Consider the following 17,095-nt stretch of genomic DNA (forward strand, 5'->3'; position numbering starts at 1 on the left):
CTCTAGGGATTCATCTGATTTCAGAAAGGTAATTAAATTTCTATATTTATTCTAAATTATTAACTTTGTAGTCAATGAAAACTACACTCTTTATGTACTATCTTCTTTCCAAGCGCACCGATCCCATCACAATAAAAGAGGCGCTTCCACAGAAAGGATTAGGCAAGGTGAAAGAAAAGACAGTCAAATTGGGTAAGTTTTACATTACAACACTCCAGGGAACACAATGTTAAAACACTTGAAATGCTACCAGTGTTCTCACATGTAAGGTGATTTTCCCAAAGAGGTGGGAGGATTTTCCTCACAATGTCACCAGTAGTCACAGAAAATGATCTCTCCTCTGTGTTTCTGGGAATATCCCCTCAATTCTGAATTGTTTCCCCTGCATATCATACTATTACATTCTCCCTATTTCCAGCCTTTGGAGTGAACTAGCTACCATGCAAATGTCACCATAAGCATCTCTTTAGAATGTGAAAGGTCAACCTTCTGAAGTTTCTTAGAAATATTTCCTGACATGAGCCAAGCCTCATTCTGTATCTTTATACCTTTCCTCTGCCTCAACTGTCCTCTGGCATTAGGCCTCACCTATCCCTTTATTCTGAGACAAATCCTGACCTATTTCATACTCTTTTCTGTGTGGGCCTACAGAATTTCATGCTCTCACCATCTCCTGCTCTCTGGCTACTCACCTCTCACCTGTCTTTTTGAGGGGTGAGTAGCCAGAAAAAACACCATCCCTGGGGGCACATTTTCTCTGCCTTCTTAGTTCATTTTCTCTGACACTTCAGCTGGTCACATTAGCTTCCAGACACATAGGTTCCCCTTTGCCCTTCTCACCGGAGTCACATGGGTATAGTCTAGCCTGCACCAGTTTTTTCTTCCTTCCATCAGGCACAACCTAGGTCCCTTGAATAGGCACTTCCAGGATCCTCATGTGCATGTGTGTGTGTGTGTGTGTGTGTGTGTGTGTGTGTGTGGTTTAGAGGAACTGAATCAAAGAAATTACTGTTGCAGTCTTTCCGAGGATGGCTATGGCTTCAGCAGTCCCATCACCCATTGAGAGAAGAGCATGCTTTTTAAGCACTAGTGCATAGTGCACCTTTTGGTCAGATCAGTTTAAGCAATATTTTTGATCTCAGGTTTCTCCTTAGCAGGGCACATCATGGTACAACTTAGAATGCAACTTCCTCTTCTCTCTCCCCCTTTGTCTGAGGCAGATCTGCATGCAGGTTGTAGGCTTTTTTTGTTTATGGTACACAGATTACTGAATCTCTGGACTTTTTCAGTGTTCAGAAATTTTAGGGATTTGAATAAAATCCCTCTTTCACTCACTTTGCTGAGAAGCTCTTCACCAACTCTTTGGTCTCCATGCAATAGTGCAGCTTAGAATGCAGCTTACTCTATACTAACATTTTCCCAGAACCAGCCCTTCTTTCCATGTGTATTTTCAAGCTTGTTTCTTAGCAAATTTCATTGATCTTGAGTAGACAAATCTTGGCAATATGGTTTGCACTGAACCTTGTATCCTGTCATGTCTATAAGATGTGTGTTGAGGATTTGGATCAAGAAAAAATACTCCCTGAGAACTCAATGTTTGTTGGGTGCAAATGGGTACATCTTCATTCACAACTACTTGGAAGTCCAAGCCTTGAAGGATGGCTGTATTCAGTCCACTCAGAGGACTCCAGTTGCCAATTAAAGTGGCCATGGGATAGAACTAAATGGTAGAGTATTTGACAAGAATGCATAAGTTTGTGGGTCTACTCCCAAGGTGTATACACAAAGAAAGAGAAAGAAAAAAGAAAAACTGTGGAAAGTTGAAACCAGTAATTATTCACCAAATATTAAACTTAATTGGAAATCATATTTGGGAATATTAAGTTGTTTTGGTGTTACAATTATCCTTTTCTATTTGGATTGATGTTCACGCTTTCTAATGCAGTTCTAAGGAATGTGAGTAAATGTATTCATTTATCAGCAGAGACCCATTTTGACATGACTTCAGAAGAAGAGGACAAAAGTTTTGATGACGCTCAATGTACCCAGTCTCAGGTATGTCAACATATAAAGCATTTCTTCCTGTTTCTTCTTGTTTTTCTTTCTTGAGGAAAGTAAAGGAGGCCAAATGAAAATACCTTTTAAATAGTCTTTTGGAATCCAGGCATTATATATTACTAATTACATCTAAAACCACTCTGAACTGGTTAGAATCTGAAAATAGCATTAGTAGTCCTGTCAACTTATAGCTAAATTTACTATGTAATGGAGGCAAAACAATTCTAAATGTTGCTTGTGCTTCCACTTGCATAAACATTTTGAAAAATAAAAAGTTGAGACTAAATTTGAGACTGACGAATAACCACCTGGGTTATGAATGGTAATGGTCACTGACTGCATTCATGTGAAAGGGTGATGTTGTCACAGGCTCAAAATTCTAGTGAAAATCAGTAGTTATTTGCTACAAGTTGAAATATATTAACTTTACATCCTGGTTAATGTTTATTTGTTATTTTTTGTTTATTTTTATTGATTTTTTAAAAAATAAATGACAGCAGAATGCATTATAATTCTTACTACACATATATAGCACAATTTTTTATATCTCTGGTTGTGTATACAGTATGTTGATGAAATTTCTGTCTTCTTACATGTATTAAACAATTTTTCTGTGGTGACCTTTTCATTTTGTTTCTCATCCTTGCAGAAAATTCAGTCAATATGTTGAATAATTTTATCAAAATGTCTTAGTATATTAAAGAAATGTATTTGTGTGCATTAATGGGGGAATGATGGAATTTAGAGATGCTATCTCATCTTTTTTCTCACATTGCCAACATTCCTGGTGTGAGATTTAGCACACATCTAGATTTATTTTATTTGGCTGGCATATGTAGGTCCTTGGGTTTACAGCTTTCCCTTTGGGGTGTATCCTGGGCAGGGGCCATATCTCAGTGTCAGATCCCCAACTGAACACCTAAGTCTCATATTTTCAAACAAAAACTTTGTTAGTTCATTGTTTAAAAAGTGTAATCCTATTTAATATGAAACATACTCCTCAAAATTCTTTAAAATAAGACTTGAAAGCCTTCTCACATTTGATGGTGAATGCAAAGTCGGATGAGTTACAATGAATATCATTCCTCCCATCCTTTGGGGTGTGTACACCTTTGTTAGCACGTTGTCAAGGAATGCCTTTTCTATGACATCCACCCTGCTTTTACCAAATCAGGAGCCATTGGAAGATAAGTGTTCAGCTTCATCTGGAGCACAATGCTAAGACACCCTATGGAAAGTATGACTGCTCAGTCTGTAGTTATCTACATGTTAGTTAGCTGCTTTCAAGACCAAAATTTGGGTGATGTCTAAAAGAGTGATAGTGAAGTCTTCATGCAGCTCATTGGGGTCCTTTATTTTACAGGTATATTCTGAGGATCATCCACAGATGCGTGTTTCTCACTCATCTGGAGAGAAACATCATAAAGCAAAAGAGAAAGAAGATGGACATGTCCATGGTAAGAACAACATATTCTACACAGTTCTTTGGATAGAATATTGATTTATAACATGAGTGCTGATGTATTCTAATACTGGGAGAAATGAACCTAGTAAACAGGGAATAAAGAAAAAGCAAGAAAGATAAAGAGTTGTCTCTCTCAAGACCAAAGTCCAGCAGCAGGTTATAGTGGGAGTGTCCCTCTTAGTTTCTGTACAAGACAAGTATAGAGCACAGGGGAGTTGAAAAACTTGAATTTTTATGTTGGAAAGAATAATGTTCTTCACATTCTACCTGCTTTCTGTTCATTTCTCAGTGTATTTTTATTTTCCTCAGGGAATCTTTTCTAAAGATCAGATATATGTATTAGATCACAAACCTCTTTTCTAATATCATCTGTCTAAAATTATAATGATCTTTTTTTGTGTCTGTCTTCTCCATTAGATTTTAAGCTAAAGAACAATAGGGGTCTAATCTCATTTGCTATATCTTCAGAGTTCAGCATATTGTGTCACGTGTTTTATGCACTCATTGTTTTAGTGTATAAATAATGCATGTGAAATATACAGCATTCATATATTTAAATTAGTCACATATTTTATTTCTATCTTCTTTTTTCTGACAGATTCTGTTAGCCTATCGAAAATCCAGAAAGCAGTTCTATCACTTCAAAGAATAATAAAAAGCAAAAAACGTCACTGCACACAGTGTTCACTACATTTTGAAAAAAATGCACAACTGGAAAATGAGATTCATGAGCTAAAAAAGAGGGTATCAGAGTTTAAGCAAGAAAATATAGAAGTGAAACAACAACTCCACAATTTGAGGTATTATATCCTAGATCAAAAGAAGGAGTGGAATCTTTTCCTTTAATCCAGTAAAATAAGAAGGAAATTTTTTTTGTAACTACTGCCTCATCTGTTAGCACTTTGCAAAGGAGAAAACGTGAATAAATTATAAATTCTTACAAATATGATAGCATATTATTAAATGTGATTACTTCTAAAAACTAAGTTCATATTTTTCCCATAACAATTTTAATGTCTCTGTGGAACTCCATCTGCTAGTAATCTATTTATTTAACCAGCATAATTTGGGATTGTTATTTGTTTATATTTTTAACTTTTTATTACAATTAATATTTCAAGAAATATCATTTATAAAAAAATCATTTCCTACTCAGGTACCATGGCATGTGCCTATAATTCCAGCAGCTTAGGAGACAAAGATAGGAGGATCAAAAGTTCAAAATAGGGTGGGAGCGCGCCAGGCCGGGCGCAGGGCTGCGCGCGGGGCGTTCATGAGCCCCGGGAGCCTGCACCGTGACTCACCCCCCGCCCCCGCTTGTGTCTCATCCCCCCCCCCCCGGCAGGATGCCGGACCAGATCTCCGTGTCCGAGTTCATCGCCGAGACCACCGAGGATTACAACTCGCCCACCACGTCCAGCTTCACCACGCGGCTGCACAACTGCAGGAACACCGTCACGCTGCTGGAGGAGGCTCTAGACCAAGATAGAACAGCCTTGCAGAAAGTGAAGAAATCTGTAAAAGCAATATATAATTCTGGTCAAGACCATGTACAAAATGAAGAAAACTATGCACAAGTTCTTGATAAGTTTGGGAGTAATTTTTTAAGTCGAGACAACCCCGATCTTGGCACCGCTTTTGTCAAGTTTTCTACTCTTACAAAGGAACTGTCCACACTGCTGGAAAATCTGCTCCAGGGTCTGAGCCACAATGTGATCTTCACCTTGGATTCCTTGTTAAAAGGAGACCTAAAGGGAGTCAAAGGAGATCTCAAGAAGCCATTTGACAAAGCCTGGAAAGATTATGAGACAAAGTTTACAAAAATTGAAAAGGAAAAAAGAGAGCATGCAAAACAGCACGGGATGATCCGCACCGAGATAACAGGAGCTGAGATTGCCGAAGAAATGGAGAAGGAAAGGCGCCTGTTTCAGCTCCAAATGTGTGAGTATCTCATTAAAGTCAATGAAATCAAGACCAAAAAGGGTGTGGATCTGCTGCAGAACCTTATAAAGTATTATCACGCACAGTGCAATTTCTTCCAAGATGGCTTGAAAACAGCTGATAAATTGAAACAGTACATTGAAAAACTGGCTGCTGATTTATATAATATAAAACAGACCCAGGATGAAGAAAAGAAACAGCTCACTGCACTTCGAGATTTAATAAAATCCTCTCTTCAGCTTGATCAGAAAGAAGATTCCCAGAGCCGGCAAGGAGGGTACAGCATGCATCAGCTCCAGGGCAATAAGGAATACGGCAGTGAGAAGAAGGGTTACCTGCTGAAGAAGAGTGACGGGATCCGGAAAGTGTGGCAAAGGAGGAAGTGCACCGTCAAGAATGGAATTCTGACCATCTCACACGCAACTTCCAATAGGCAGCCAGCCAAGTTGAACCTTCTTACCTGCCAGGTGAAACCGAATGCCGAGGACAAGAAGTCTTTTGACCTGATTTCACATAATAGGACGTATCATTTTCAGGCAGAAGATGAGCAGGATTATGTGGCGTGGATATCGGTGCTGACCAACAGCAAAGAGGAGGCCCTGACCATGGCCTTCCGGGGCGAGCAGAGCACAGGGGAGAACAGCTTGGAAGATCTGACGAAAGCCATCATTGAAGAGGTCCAGCGGCTACCCGGGAATGACGTGTGCTGTGACTGTGGCTCGTCAGAACCCACCTGGCTTTCAACCAACTTGGGTATTTTGACCTGTATAGAATGTTCCGGCATCCATAGGGAAATGGGGGTTCATATTTCTCGAATTCAATCTTTGGAATTAGACAAATTAGGAACTTCTGAACTCTTGCTGGCCAAGAATGTAGGAAACAATAGTTTTAATGATATTATGGAAGCAAATTTACCCAGCCCCTCACCAAAACCTACCCCTTCAAGTGATATGACTGTACGAAAAGAGTACATCACTGCGAAGTACGTCGACCACAGGTTCTCAAGGAAGACCTGCTCCTCCTCGTCAGCTAAGCTGAGTGAGTTGCTGGAGGCCATCAAATCCAGGGATCTACTTGCACTCATTCAAGTCTATGCAGAGGGGGTGGAGCTCATGGAACCACTGCTGGAACCTGGACAGGAGCTCGGGGAGACCGCCCTTCATCTTGCCGTCCGAACTGCAGACCAGACATCTCTCCATTTAGTTGACTTCCTTGTACAAAACTGTGGGAACCTGGATAAGCAGACGTCCCTGGGAAATACGGTTCTGCACTATTGCAGCATGTACGGCAAGCCCGAGTGCCTGAAGCTGCTGCTGAGGAGCAAGCCCACCGTGGACATCGTTAACCAAGCTGGAGAAACTGCCTTGGACATAGCAAAGAGACTCAAAGCTTCCCAGTGCGAAGATCTGCTTTCCCAGGCTAAATCTGGAAAGTTCAATCCCCACGTCCACGTAGAGTACGAATGGAACCTTCGACAGGAGGAGATCGATGAAAGCGATGATGATCTGGATGACAAACCGAGCCCCATCAAGAAAGAGCGCTCGCCCAGACCCCAGAGCTTCTGCCACTCCTCCAGCATCTCCCCACAGGACAAGCTGTCACTGCCAGGTTTCAGCACCCCACGGGACAAGCAGCGGCTCTCCTACGGGGCCTTTACCAACCAGATTTATGCCTCCACGAGCACAGACTCGCCCACGTCACCAACTGCAGAGGCTCCACCTCTGCCTCCTAGGAATGCCGGGAAAGGTCCAACTGGCCCACCTTCAACACTCCCTCTAAGCACCCAGACCTCTAGTGGCAGCTCCACCCTTTCCAAGAAGAGGCCTCCTCCCCCACCACCCGGACACAAGAGAACCCTGTCCGACCCTCCCAGCCCACTACCTCACGGGCCCCCAAACAAAGGCGCAATTCCTTGGGGTAACGATGTGGGTCCGTCATCTTCAAGTAAGACCGCGAACAAGTTTGAGGGGCTGTCTCAACAATCCAGCACCAGTTCTGCAAAGACTGCCCTTGGCCCAAGAGTTCTTCCTAAACTACCTCAGAAAGTGGCACTAAGGAAAACAGAAACGAGCCATCATCTCTCCCTAGACAAAGCCAACATCCCGCCTGAGATTTTTCAGAAATCTTCACAGTTGGCAGAATTGCCACAAAAGCCACCACCTGGAGACCTGCCCCCAAAGCCCACAGAACTGGCCCCCAAGCCCCAGCTCTCAGACTTACCTCCCAAACCGCACATGAAGGACCTGCCCCCCAAGCCCCAGCTGGGCGACCTGCTGGCAAAGTCTCAGACGAGTGACATCTCGCCCAAGTCTCAGCAGCCCTCCGAGGTCACACAGAAGTCACACCCCGGGGATCTCTCCCCAAACATGCAGTCCAGAGACGCTGTCCCGAAGCAGGCATCTGAGGACTCCAGTGACCTCACGCCCACTCTGCCCGAGACGCCTGTACCACTACCCAGAAAGATCAACACGGGGAAGAATAAAGTGAGACGCGTGAAGACCATTTACGACTGCCAGGCAGACAACGACGACGAGCTCACCTTCATCGAGGGAGAAGTGATTATTGTCACAGGGGAAGAGGATCAGGAGTGGTGGATTGGGCACATCGAAGGACAGCCTGAAAGGTAGGGGGTCTTTCCAGTGTCCTTTGTTCACATCCTGTCCGACTAGCAGAAAGCAGAACCTTATGGTTGTCTCCATCCTCCATGCCAGACTTCTGCTTCCATGCCACCCTGTGCACAGTGTGTGTATAGCTGCTGTTACAGAATAGGAAACTCCTCGAGGGCCACCTCGGGAGGGGAACAGAGTATGTATTGTAAATATCCTGTGGTCTTCTGCCTTTGCCAGTATGAGGGTAGCCTCGGGGCCCGGTGCGCCTTGCTGGTTTGCCAAAGCCGTCCCTGGCACCTAGCACTTACATCTCTCTCTATCTGTGCTGTTTTACAAGCAAGCAAAAATAAAAAATAAAAATAAAAAATAAACCAACTACAACAAAAAACCAGGAGTGTAGGAATTGCTGGCTTTGAAAGTAGAGTGATTTCTGTTCAGCAGCCATTGAAGGGCCTAGAGTCGACTCTGCTCCTTCCAGTGCAGTATTCTCAATCTTGTTACTGAAAATGCAGCATTAGCAAAGAGGTGGGTTCTGTTCTCCAGGTGAAACTTCTAGTTAGCTCCATGACAGACCAGCCTGTAGTTATCTGTGTACACAGTTTACAGCTACAAAAACCTACTTTGGTATTTATTACAGACAAGTGCTCAGTTAAATATGTTACTCCTTCAGCAAATGTTCACTGACCCAAAACTCTTTGTGGCATTTTACAATGCACACAGCCTCATGCAAGTTGAGACAAGTGGATTTATACTGTCTTATGATGATGAGTGCCCACCCTTGAGATATTACCTCATTATGCAAAAATAACATATCCTTCATGCCTATTTTGACAAAGTTTAAAATATGTCTGATGAAGTTTAACTTTCAGGAACCAAGGACTGCCAGAAAATATTAGCCTCTACATTATGCATGCATCTAGAAGCTTATACCTGAAATCTTGCCTTTTATAAAGGAATAAATAGTATGAATAAGTTGAACTGTACATTTTTTAAACTTGATTGCCATTAAAGCAGAAATTATAAGGTTGCAACTATATCTGTTTGTAGTCAGTCATTCAACTCTCTCAAAGAGTATGAATTTACATAATGTATTATGAATCAGCATCCCTCAATTGTGTTGAAGCATCTAAAGTGTTGGTTTTAAATTATTTTCTTAGTTTTGTTCTTGGATAAATTAACTTTTAAAAGACTATTCAAAATGGAGAAATTAAAAGTCAGCCCTTCACACAGTGTTTCCAGAGTAGGATCCAGGTGCTGAAACCAAGCTCTTCTGCTCTTCTTCATACATCAGTGTTCCCATCTGAAGCGCCAGCCACTAGACAGTTCCCTTTCAAGTCAATTCATAACCAAGTTTTGGAAGCTGCTATGAATTGCACTGTGAAAAAGCTCTCCCTGCAAGGAATCTTGTCTCTGTTTCTCTGTCACTTGTGCTCTTTCTCTCTCTCTCATTTTGTTTTCATCCCAGCCATGCTTATCAGACCACTAAGAACATTGTGTTTTGATCTTTGGCATCAGTCTGAATTTTGGACAAGAATACAGCAGTCATGTTCCACAACCAATGGAACTGTCCTTGATTCTAAGGCTCGTGTCATTCTGATGTTCCATTTGCTTAAACTGCTATTTTGGCAACAGCACAGAAGACTTAATATTTTTAAGCAGATAATCTTAGCCGTGAATGAGAAATGTTAATTTCACAGAAGCACAATTCCCAACCAAATCCATAGGAAAAACCCTCTTTCATAGTCACAGTGCTCAGTAAATATTTAGTTCTGCTTAAGTGGTTACTATGAAAACTTTGAGTAGCCACCTGAAGAATAAACCTTGCATGGCATACCTGAGAAATATTTTATCAGCTACTATTGGAAACTGATTTTAAGCAATTGCTTCCTCAGCATCAGGGCACACGTGCATTCCCGCACCTAACCCAGAATGTGAGGGAGGCACCAGGCCACGTGCTGATATGTGACTGGCCGTGCCAGCAGCCTCAGCATTTAAGCCACACTGGTATCAGGACAGGAAGTCAGCATCTGAGGCTGCCCTGAGTCCCAGCTCATTCATTCACAATTTGAAGTTGCAGTAAAGAGCCGTTCTTCATTGTGGCCAGACTATTTGCAACTCATCTGAAAATAAACTAGTTATTTTAAATACACACACAAGCTCCGTCTCTAGAGTTATGTGGAGGCGATGTCTATTCTGTTTCCCCTATTGTAGAAACTCTCACAGATGCATTTTTCAGACCTTTTTTTTTTTTCCTCCTCCTCCTCTCTGGTTTTGTTTTGTTTTCCATGAGGAATTTGAGTTCTCTCTAATCCAGCTTACTGTGGGACATAGGAAAACTAGATAGAAAAACCATTGGCAATCTTGTTGAGTTTAAATCTGATCTCATTCTTAAACTCGGTGAAGAGCCATGATCTGCCATTTTGTACATGATATAGTATTTTGAAGGAATGGGACCTTCCCCCCCCCAAAAAAAAATAGCAAATTAGTTCTTTTTTTTCCCCGGAGGAGAAAGTAATGTTCTGCAAGTAGTGTGTGTCTGTTTGACTGTTGAACAGCAATTGCTATTTATTTTTGTATTGCCTAGATCTTCAACGTGTTGTATAGGAATCCCATAGTGCCACTCGTTAATTTCCGAATCCTCATCTGGATGTTACCATCAAACATCAGTACACTTTTCGTTTCACATGTATTTAATGTGACCATTTTTCAGTACTGTATGTGTTAATTTCTACTTTTTTAATATTTAAAATTGCTTTTAAATAAACATTCTCAGTTGACCCCCCCCCCAAAAAAAAAAAAGTTCAAAATAATTCTCATTAACATAGCAGCAATGTCCTAAGCAAATTAATGAGACCCTGTCTCCAACAACAACAAAAAAAATGAAAAAGACCTTGGGATGTAGCTAAGGGATTTAGCTTCTGGGCATTCAATTCCTGGTACCAAAGTTGGGGATGAGAAGAAAAGAAAAAAAAATAACTTTCTATATTTCTGTTTACTTTTGAAAAAAATTTCAATATAGAGTTATTTGGTTAAAGTTGGGAAACTTTAAAAAGATTACAGGATTTTTAAATTTCTCTCAAGAAAGTTTGTATTCCACCAGTGAGGCATTTTTCACTGCCCTGAAACATGTTATACATTTATAGTTTTTAGGCTGATTTTGGGGATCAAACTCAGGGTTTTGTGTTACTAGTGTGATGTGCTAGTGCTGAGCTAGACACTAGGCTACACTTCTAACATTAACATTCATTAAAAAATGAAATGAAAATAGATTATTTTTTATTCAAATTCATTCTCATTCATAAATTTGTTCATATTTCTATATTGAAAGGACATATACTTTTTATGTTTTTAGGTATACATGACAGTAGACTATATGTTGACATAAATTTATTTTTGTTATGTCTTATATTCCATTGTGTGTGTGCACACACACATATTTTTTTTATCCCTTCATCTGTTGAAGAACATTACTCTTCATTATTGGATTAAATATTAGGTCCCATCTTGTTCAAAAATGGATTTTGAGTTTTTTGTAAAATACATAATGATCAAAAAGGTAAGTTGAGAGTGTTACCATAAAAGAAACATAAAAAGTATAATAACAGGTATTAGATTATTTATCCCAGTTCGGGGTTATAGTAGTACAAAAGATACATATTTTTTATATCTTTATTTTATTTATATGTGGTGCTAAGGATCGAACCCAGCACCTTACTCATGCTAGGCAAACACTCTACCACTGTGCTACAGCCCCAGCCCCAAAAGACACATATTGAAAAAAGAATGTCTGAATATGCTGTTACACTGTAAGCCAGTTATAGGTATACCTGACATATTTTATGAAGATAAATGATGTTACTACTGAATTCATAAGTTTGTATATAAACAATGTCTTTAAAACTTATTTGACATGAAATTATCTTTTTAACTGGGGAGGACCTATGATTGTGCAAAAAAAATTACCTTAAACTTGTCAATTTACCAAATCATTTCTAATTTACTTTTCTGTGGTATCTAAAAGATTTGCTAGTAACAGAAACTTATCAAATAACAAAACAGTCTTTTATTATTGACTTTCAGTTATGTATGTTTTACACAAGATTAAAGGAGAAATTTAAAATGTTAAACTAGAAAAGCTTCAGAGAACATAAAATTTTTATTAAGATACTAAATCAGCATACAAAGAGCCAGAACATAAAAAGACATGTTTGGGTTTTGGCAAAAATCAATTAAAAGGCATCTGTATTAACTTCAGATATACCTTAAAAGAAGATGAAGTGAATAGAAAAAATGATGATATGTTACATGAAAAAAATAAGAACCCATTAAAAGAAAAAGAAACAGAATTTAACAAAGAGGATCAAGTGAGAAAGCAAGCTGAAATCTCTGTTTGTACAATAGATACAGAATTGGAGACTGCAAGAAATCATTTTAATCAGGTAAATGAACGTTCAGTAAAGTTTCAAATTTTTACTGTATTTCATTTGAATTATTTATAAAATCCCTTTAACTTATAGTATGTGGCCATGTTTTACTTAATGATGGCAATGTGGTCTGAGGAATGTGCTGTTTGGCAATTTCACCAACATGCAGTCATCATGTGTGTGTACTTCCACACACTTCAGACATCTCCCACAATGCCAGGAAACACAGACTTCTAGGACCTCCATTTATATGCAGTCTGCTGTTTCCCAAAGCATGGGTATGTGGGGTGTGAACTATTATTTTGATTTAAAACACAATGTTCGTTATTTGGCAATAAAAAAAATTAAAAAAAGATCTGACAAACCAGAAAAAAAAAACACAATGTTATCTGACTCTAAAATTAAATGATGATATTTATGACAAAACTAGTTACAGCAAAACTTAGCATCTGGTAGTTCAGCATTTGTTTTCTGAATGAAGAAGTTTAGTTTAATCACTGACATAAATACAAATTTAGGTGTTTTATGTTAAAATACAAACTAAATATCTATGCACCTATTTAAATCATTTTTTTAAAGTGTTTCACAATTACATTTCTGTCTGCATTTAAGAAATTTTTTTTTAATTTTTAAATTTTTGTAAAGATAGAGAGAGTTTTAATATTTATTTTTTAGTTTTTGGCGGACACAACATCTTTGTCTGTATGTGGTGCTGAGGATCGAACCTGGGCTGCACGCATGCCAGGCGAGCGCACTACCACTTGAGCCACATCCCCACCCCAAGAAATGTTTTCACTCACCCAAATTTATCTGTCATTTGTGCAGGTGAAATGTAAGACATTTACTCATGAAGAATAAATCTACCTTTTGGAATTATTTTTTAATCTTGAAGGTCCCACTCTTAAATTAATCTTTTAGACTTCTGTCACCTGCTGATATACAGCCAAAACCTTGCTGAAATAAATTTGTAGATTTTAGCAGAACAAAATGAAACCTACAGACGATTTCCATGAGACCATAATGCCAGAATTTACAATATGAAATTTCAGTAACACATTTTTGGAAACAAAAAGAGATAGACGTGCAGAAAGGAAATGTTTCCTGAATTATTTTCTTCTGTTTTCAAATGATTGAGAGAGAGAGAGAGTGAGTGTGTGTAACATAGTTAAACAGTAAATCTATTAATTATGGGAAAGTATAGAGGGTTTTAAATCCATATATTTATAACCATAATGTACATATTTTGGAGGTGAGGGGTGCAGTTTTTGTCCCATTGAATTAAGTAATGTTCTTAATTCAACTGTATTTCTCCGCAGCAGTCCCATCCATGACTTTCAGAGTAGCCTTATAAAGAGAAAAGACTTTTAATATTTTCCAGAGGAATAGTTGATTTTTCTATGATCTCAAAACCCTTGCTTCTAATAGTAGATCTTCTAGTTTGGGGAAGTGACTTTGCTCTCTTGTTGTATTAATGTGCATTACTACTCCCACTGTTAAGTAAGGAGGAAAAGTGGGGCCAGCAAATACTCTGGTTTTGTAAATCATTTTCTCACTTTTAAGAAGAGAAACAAACACTTTGCTTCAAGTAATCTCCTACTTCAGTACAAAACACCTTTGGAAAAAATGGCATACCATAGTACGTTCTTAGAAATAAATTACTGGTAAGTATTTGTTCCTAATACATAAGATCTGTTTATTTCCTTTATTTTATATTGACTCATGTTTCAATGTTCACTGAGATGAAACAAATGTTACTGAGTAGAAATCTCAGGATTTTCTGAGTAGAGCCTTACACATTTTGCCTTATTTGTCATTTGTATTTTGAAACACAGGCCTTCTTTGGTGTTTATCCATTCATAGGACAGAAGTAACTGGCTTTGTGGATGAGCACTAGAAGCAGAGACAAAAGACTTCGAGAAAAATCGTGCAATTTGCCTATGTTTTTAGCCTTGTGCTCCTTTTCAGAATTGTGATACATTGTTCATTGATATAGATCATGTGTTTAATGCTGTTCCTACATTTATAATTTTATGTATAGATGCAATTCTCATTCACAGCTACAAAATGTTAGAAAACAGAATATGCTAGGAATATTTTTAGGAAAAGACCTTGGAGAACTTTTGTTATGTCTCAGTAGATGTAGAGCTAAGGCTCTTACTATGGTCTGGTTGAATACATGAGGTGTCAGATTGCAAACTTATTCTTCTTAAAGTTAAGTGTTCTTTTATTTGCCACTGAAGCCATCCCAACAGATAGGTACATAATAAAATATTTGGAATTTTTAACTGTTTAAAGGGTAGATCATACGATCCTAAAAGTGGATCAACATAGAAGTAGTGAATTCTAATTTTTATTTATTGTTTTTAGGTATACATTACAATAGAGTTCTTTTGGTGTATTACACATACATAGCATATAACTTCTTCTATGTAGAGTTTTTCTGGTCATGTATTCATATGTGAACATAGGAATGTAATGTCAGATTCATTCTACTATATTCCCCTCCCCTCTCAACCCTTTATTCACTTTTGTCTAACCAACAAACTTCTATTCTTTTATCCTCCACCCTTATGTGTGTTACCAACTACATGTTAAGGAGAATATTCAGACTTTGGATTTGGAGGGCTGGATTATTTCACTTGGCATGACAGTGTCCAGTTCCATTCATTTGCCAGCAAATGCCATAATTTCATTCTTCATGGCTGAATCCATTGTGTATATATGACACATTGTCTTTATCCTTCCATGTGTTGAAAGGCACCTAGGTTGGTTCCACAGCTTAACTTTTGTGAAGAGCTGCTATAAATATTTATGTGGCTGTGTCACTATAGTGTCATTGGAGTATACACTGAGGAGCAGAATAACTGGGTCAAATGGTCGTTCCATTCCAGGTTTTGTGAGAAATCTATATACTGCTTTCCTGAAAAATTGCTTGGTGCAATGTATGAGTCAATCTTTTCCCCACATTCTCACCAACATTTATTGTTACTTGCATTCTTTATATCTCAGTGTAGTTTTAATTTTCATTTTTCTAATCGCTAAAGATGTTGAACATTTTTTTCATATACTTGTTAACTGTTTGTACATATTTTTCTTTGAAGTGCTTGCTCAGTTTTTTGTTCATTTATTGATTGGGTTATTTTTTGTTTGTGAGTTATTTTTTGAGTTGTTTATATATTCTGGAGATTAATGCTCTATCTGACATGTCAGTGACAAAGATTTTCTCCCATTCTATATGCTGTCTACTCACATTCTTGATGGTTTCCTTTGCTGTAAAGATACCACCCCATTTATTGATTCTTTATTTTACTTCTTGTGCTTTAAGTGTCTTTTTGAGGAATTCAGTTCCTACACTGACAAGATGGAGCGCTGGGCCTGTATAGTCTTGTAATAGGGTCTTTTATCTATTATCTAGGTCCTTGATCCACGTTGTTTTTGAGAAATAGGGGTTAAATTTCTCCTACGACATATGGGTTTTCAGTTTTCCCAGCACAATTGGCTGAGGAACCTATCCTTTCCCCAATGCATGTTTTATAGTGTGTTTGTCTAGTATTAGATAACTATATGTGTGGGGTTTTCTCTGTTGCTTCTCTTCTGCAAAGTTATTTTTTTTACATTGGCAAACTAACTAATCACTTAATCTATTCTTTCATTCTGGTATAATGCAGATTTTTTCAATCTTTAATTTTTTTCTTTTTTTATAACCAGGAATTGAACCAGGGTGCTCAACCACTGAGATGCATCCCAGCCATTTATTTATTTATTTATTTATGTATGAATGAGTCAGGGTGTCACTGAATTTCTGAAGACTGGCATTGAACCTGTGATTCTCCTGCCTCAGTATCCTGAGACACTGGTATTACAAGCATGAGCCCCTGAACCTGGCAGTTCCTACATTCTTTAAGTTATAATTTTCTTTTACTCCCATAGATCCATCTTTTTGAATTAACTTGTGAACTCTTGGGAATTTATATTTTGATAAGCTCAGAAGTTTACATCTAATTTTTCTTCTGTGGGTATCTATTTATTGAAACCCTTTCACCATATAAATAAACAGATTTTTCTTTAATTTCAGTGAAAATTATGAAACATCATTTTATTGAGTGCTAGCTAAATGTATCCTTGGTTTTATTTAGGTTTCTCCTAGTGATGGGACAGAGAACAAGCTATTGCATAAATATCACAAGAAGAAGGATGAGGTCTCTATGAAGAGACTGGGAATGGACACAGTAAAATATCAGAACCAGGAAAAGAAGTGCTTTGAGAATACTGAAATTTTAAGAGAAAAGAATACCAGCCTTCCATGGACACAAAAATTGAATGAGGAAACACTTATGGAAATATTTCAGGACAATGGACAGTTGGGTATTTGGAAAGTTGAGAATACATTGCAAAATTTCACACCTGAGAGTGAAAAACAAAGCACAGAAAGACCAGAAACAGATGTCAAATCTCACTCTGCCAGATCTGGTCCTGCTCCACCCCATCAAGGTGAAAGTCCAACACCAAAAAGAAATGTAAAACTTGCTTTCCAGAGAGGCAGAGATAAAGACTTTAGTTCACAGGAAAAAAAGAATATTGATGTATCTAACCTAAAC

General features: G+C 38.4%; 1 protein-coding gene across 2 annotated transcripts; it reads left to right on the forward strand.

The window, feature by feature from the left end:
- Positions 1-4,203: 4,203 nt before the first annotated feature.
- LOC308631378 (arf-GAP with SH3 domain, ANK repeat and PH domain-containing protein 1-like) lies at positions 4,204-16,841 on the forward strand. Of its 2 annotated transcripts, XM_081262577.1 has the most exons (3): positions 4,204-4,323; positions 4,869-8,087; positions 16,634-16,841. In XM_081262577.1, exons 2-3 carry the CDS (start codon positions 4,870-4,872, stop codon positions 16,704-16,706), a joined length of 3,291 nt encoding a protein of 1,096 aa, XP_081118703.1. In that variant the 5' UTR covers positions 4,204-4,323; position 4,869; the 3' UTR covers positions 16,707-16,841. The 2 variants fall into 2 exon arrangements, with proteins under 2 accessions (XP_081118703.1, XP_081118704.1); XM_081262578.1 differs by lacking the exon at positions 16,634-16,841 and having other exon boundaries at positions 4,869-10,816.
- Positions 16,842-17,095: the final 254 nt, after the last annotated feature.

This window comes from Spermophilus citellus (genome assembly GCF_964194105.1).
Source record: "Spermophilus citellus genome assembly, chromosome: 12".
In the NCBI taxonomy this organism is placed as follows: Eukaryota; Metazoa; Chordata; class Mammalia; order Rodentia; family Sciuridae; genus Spermophilus; species Spermophilus citellus.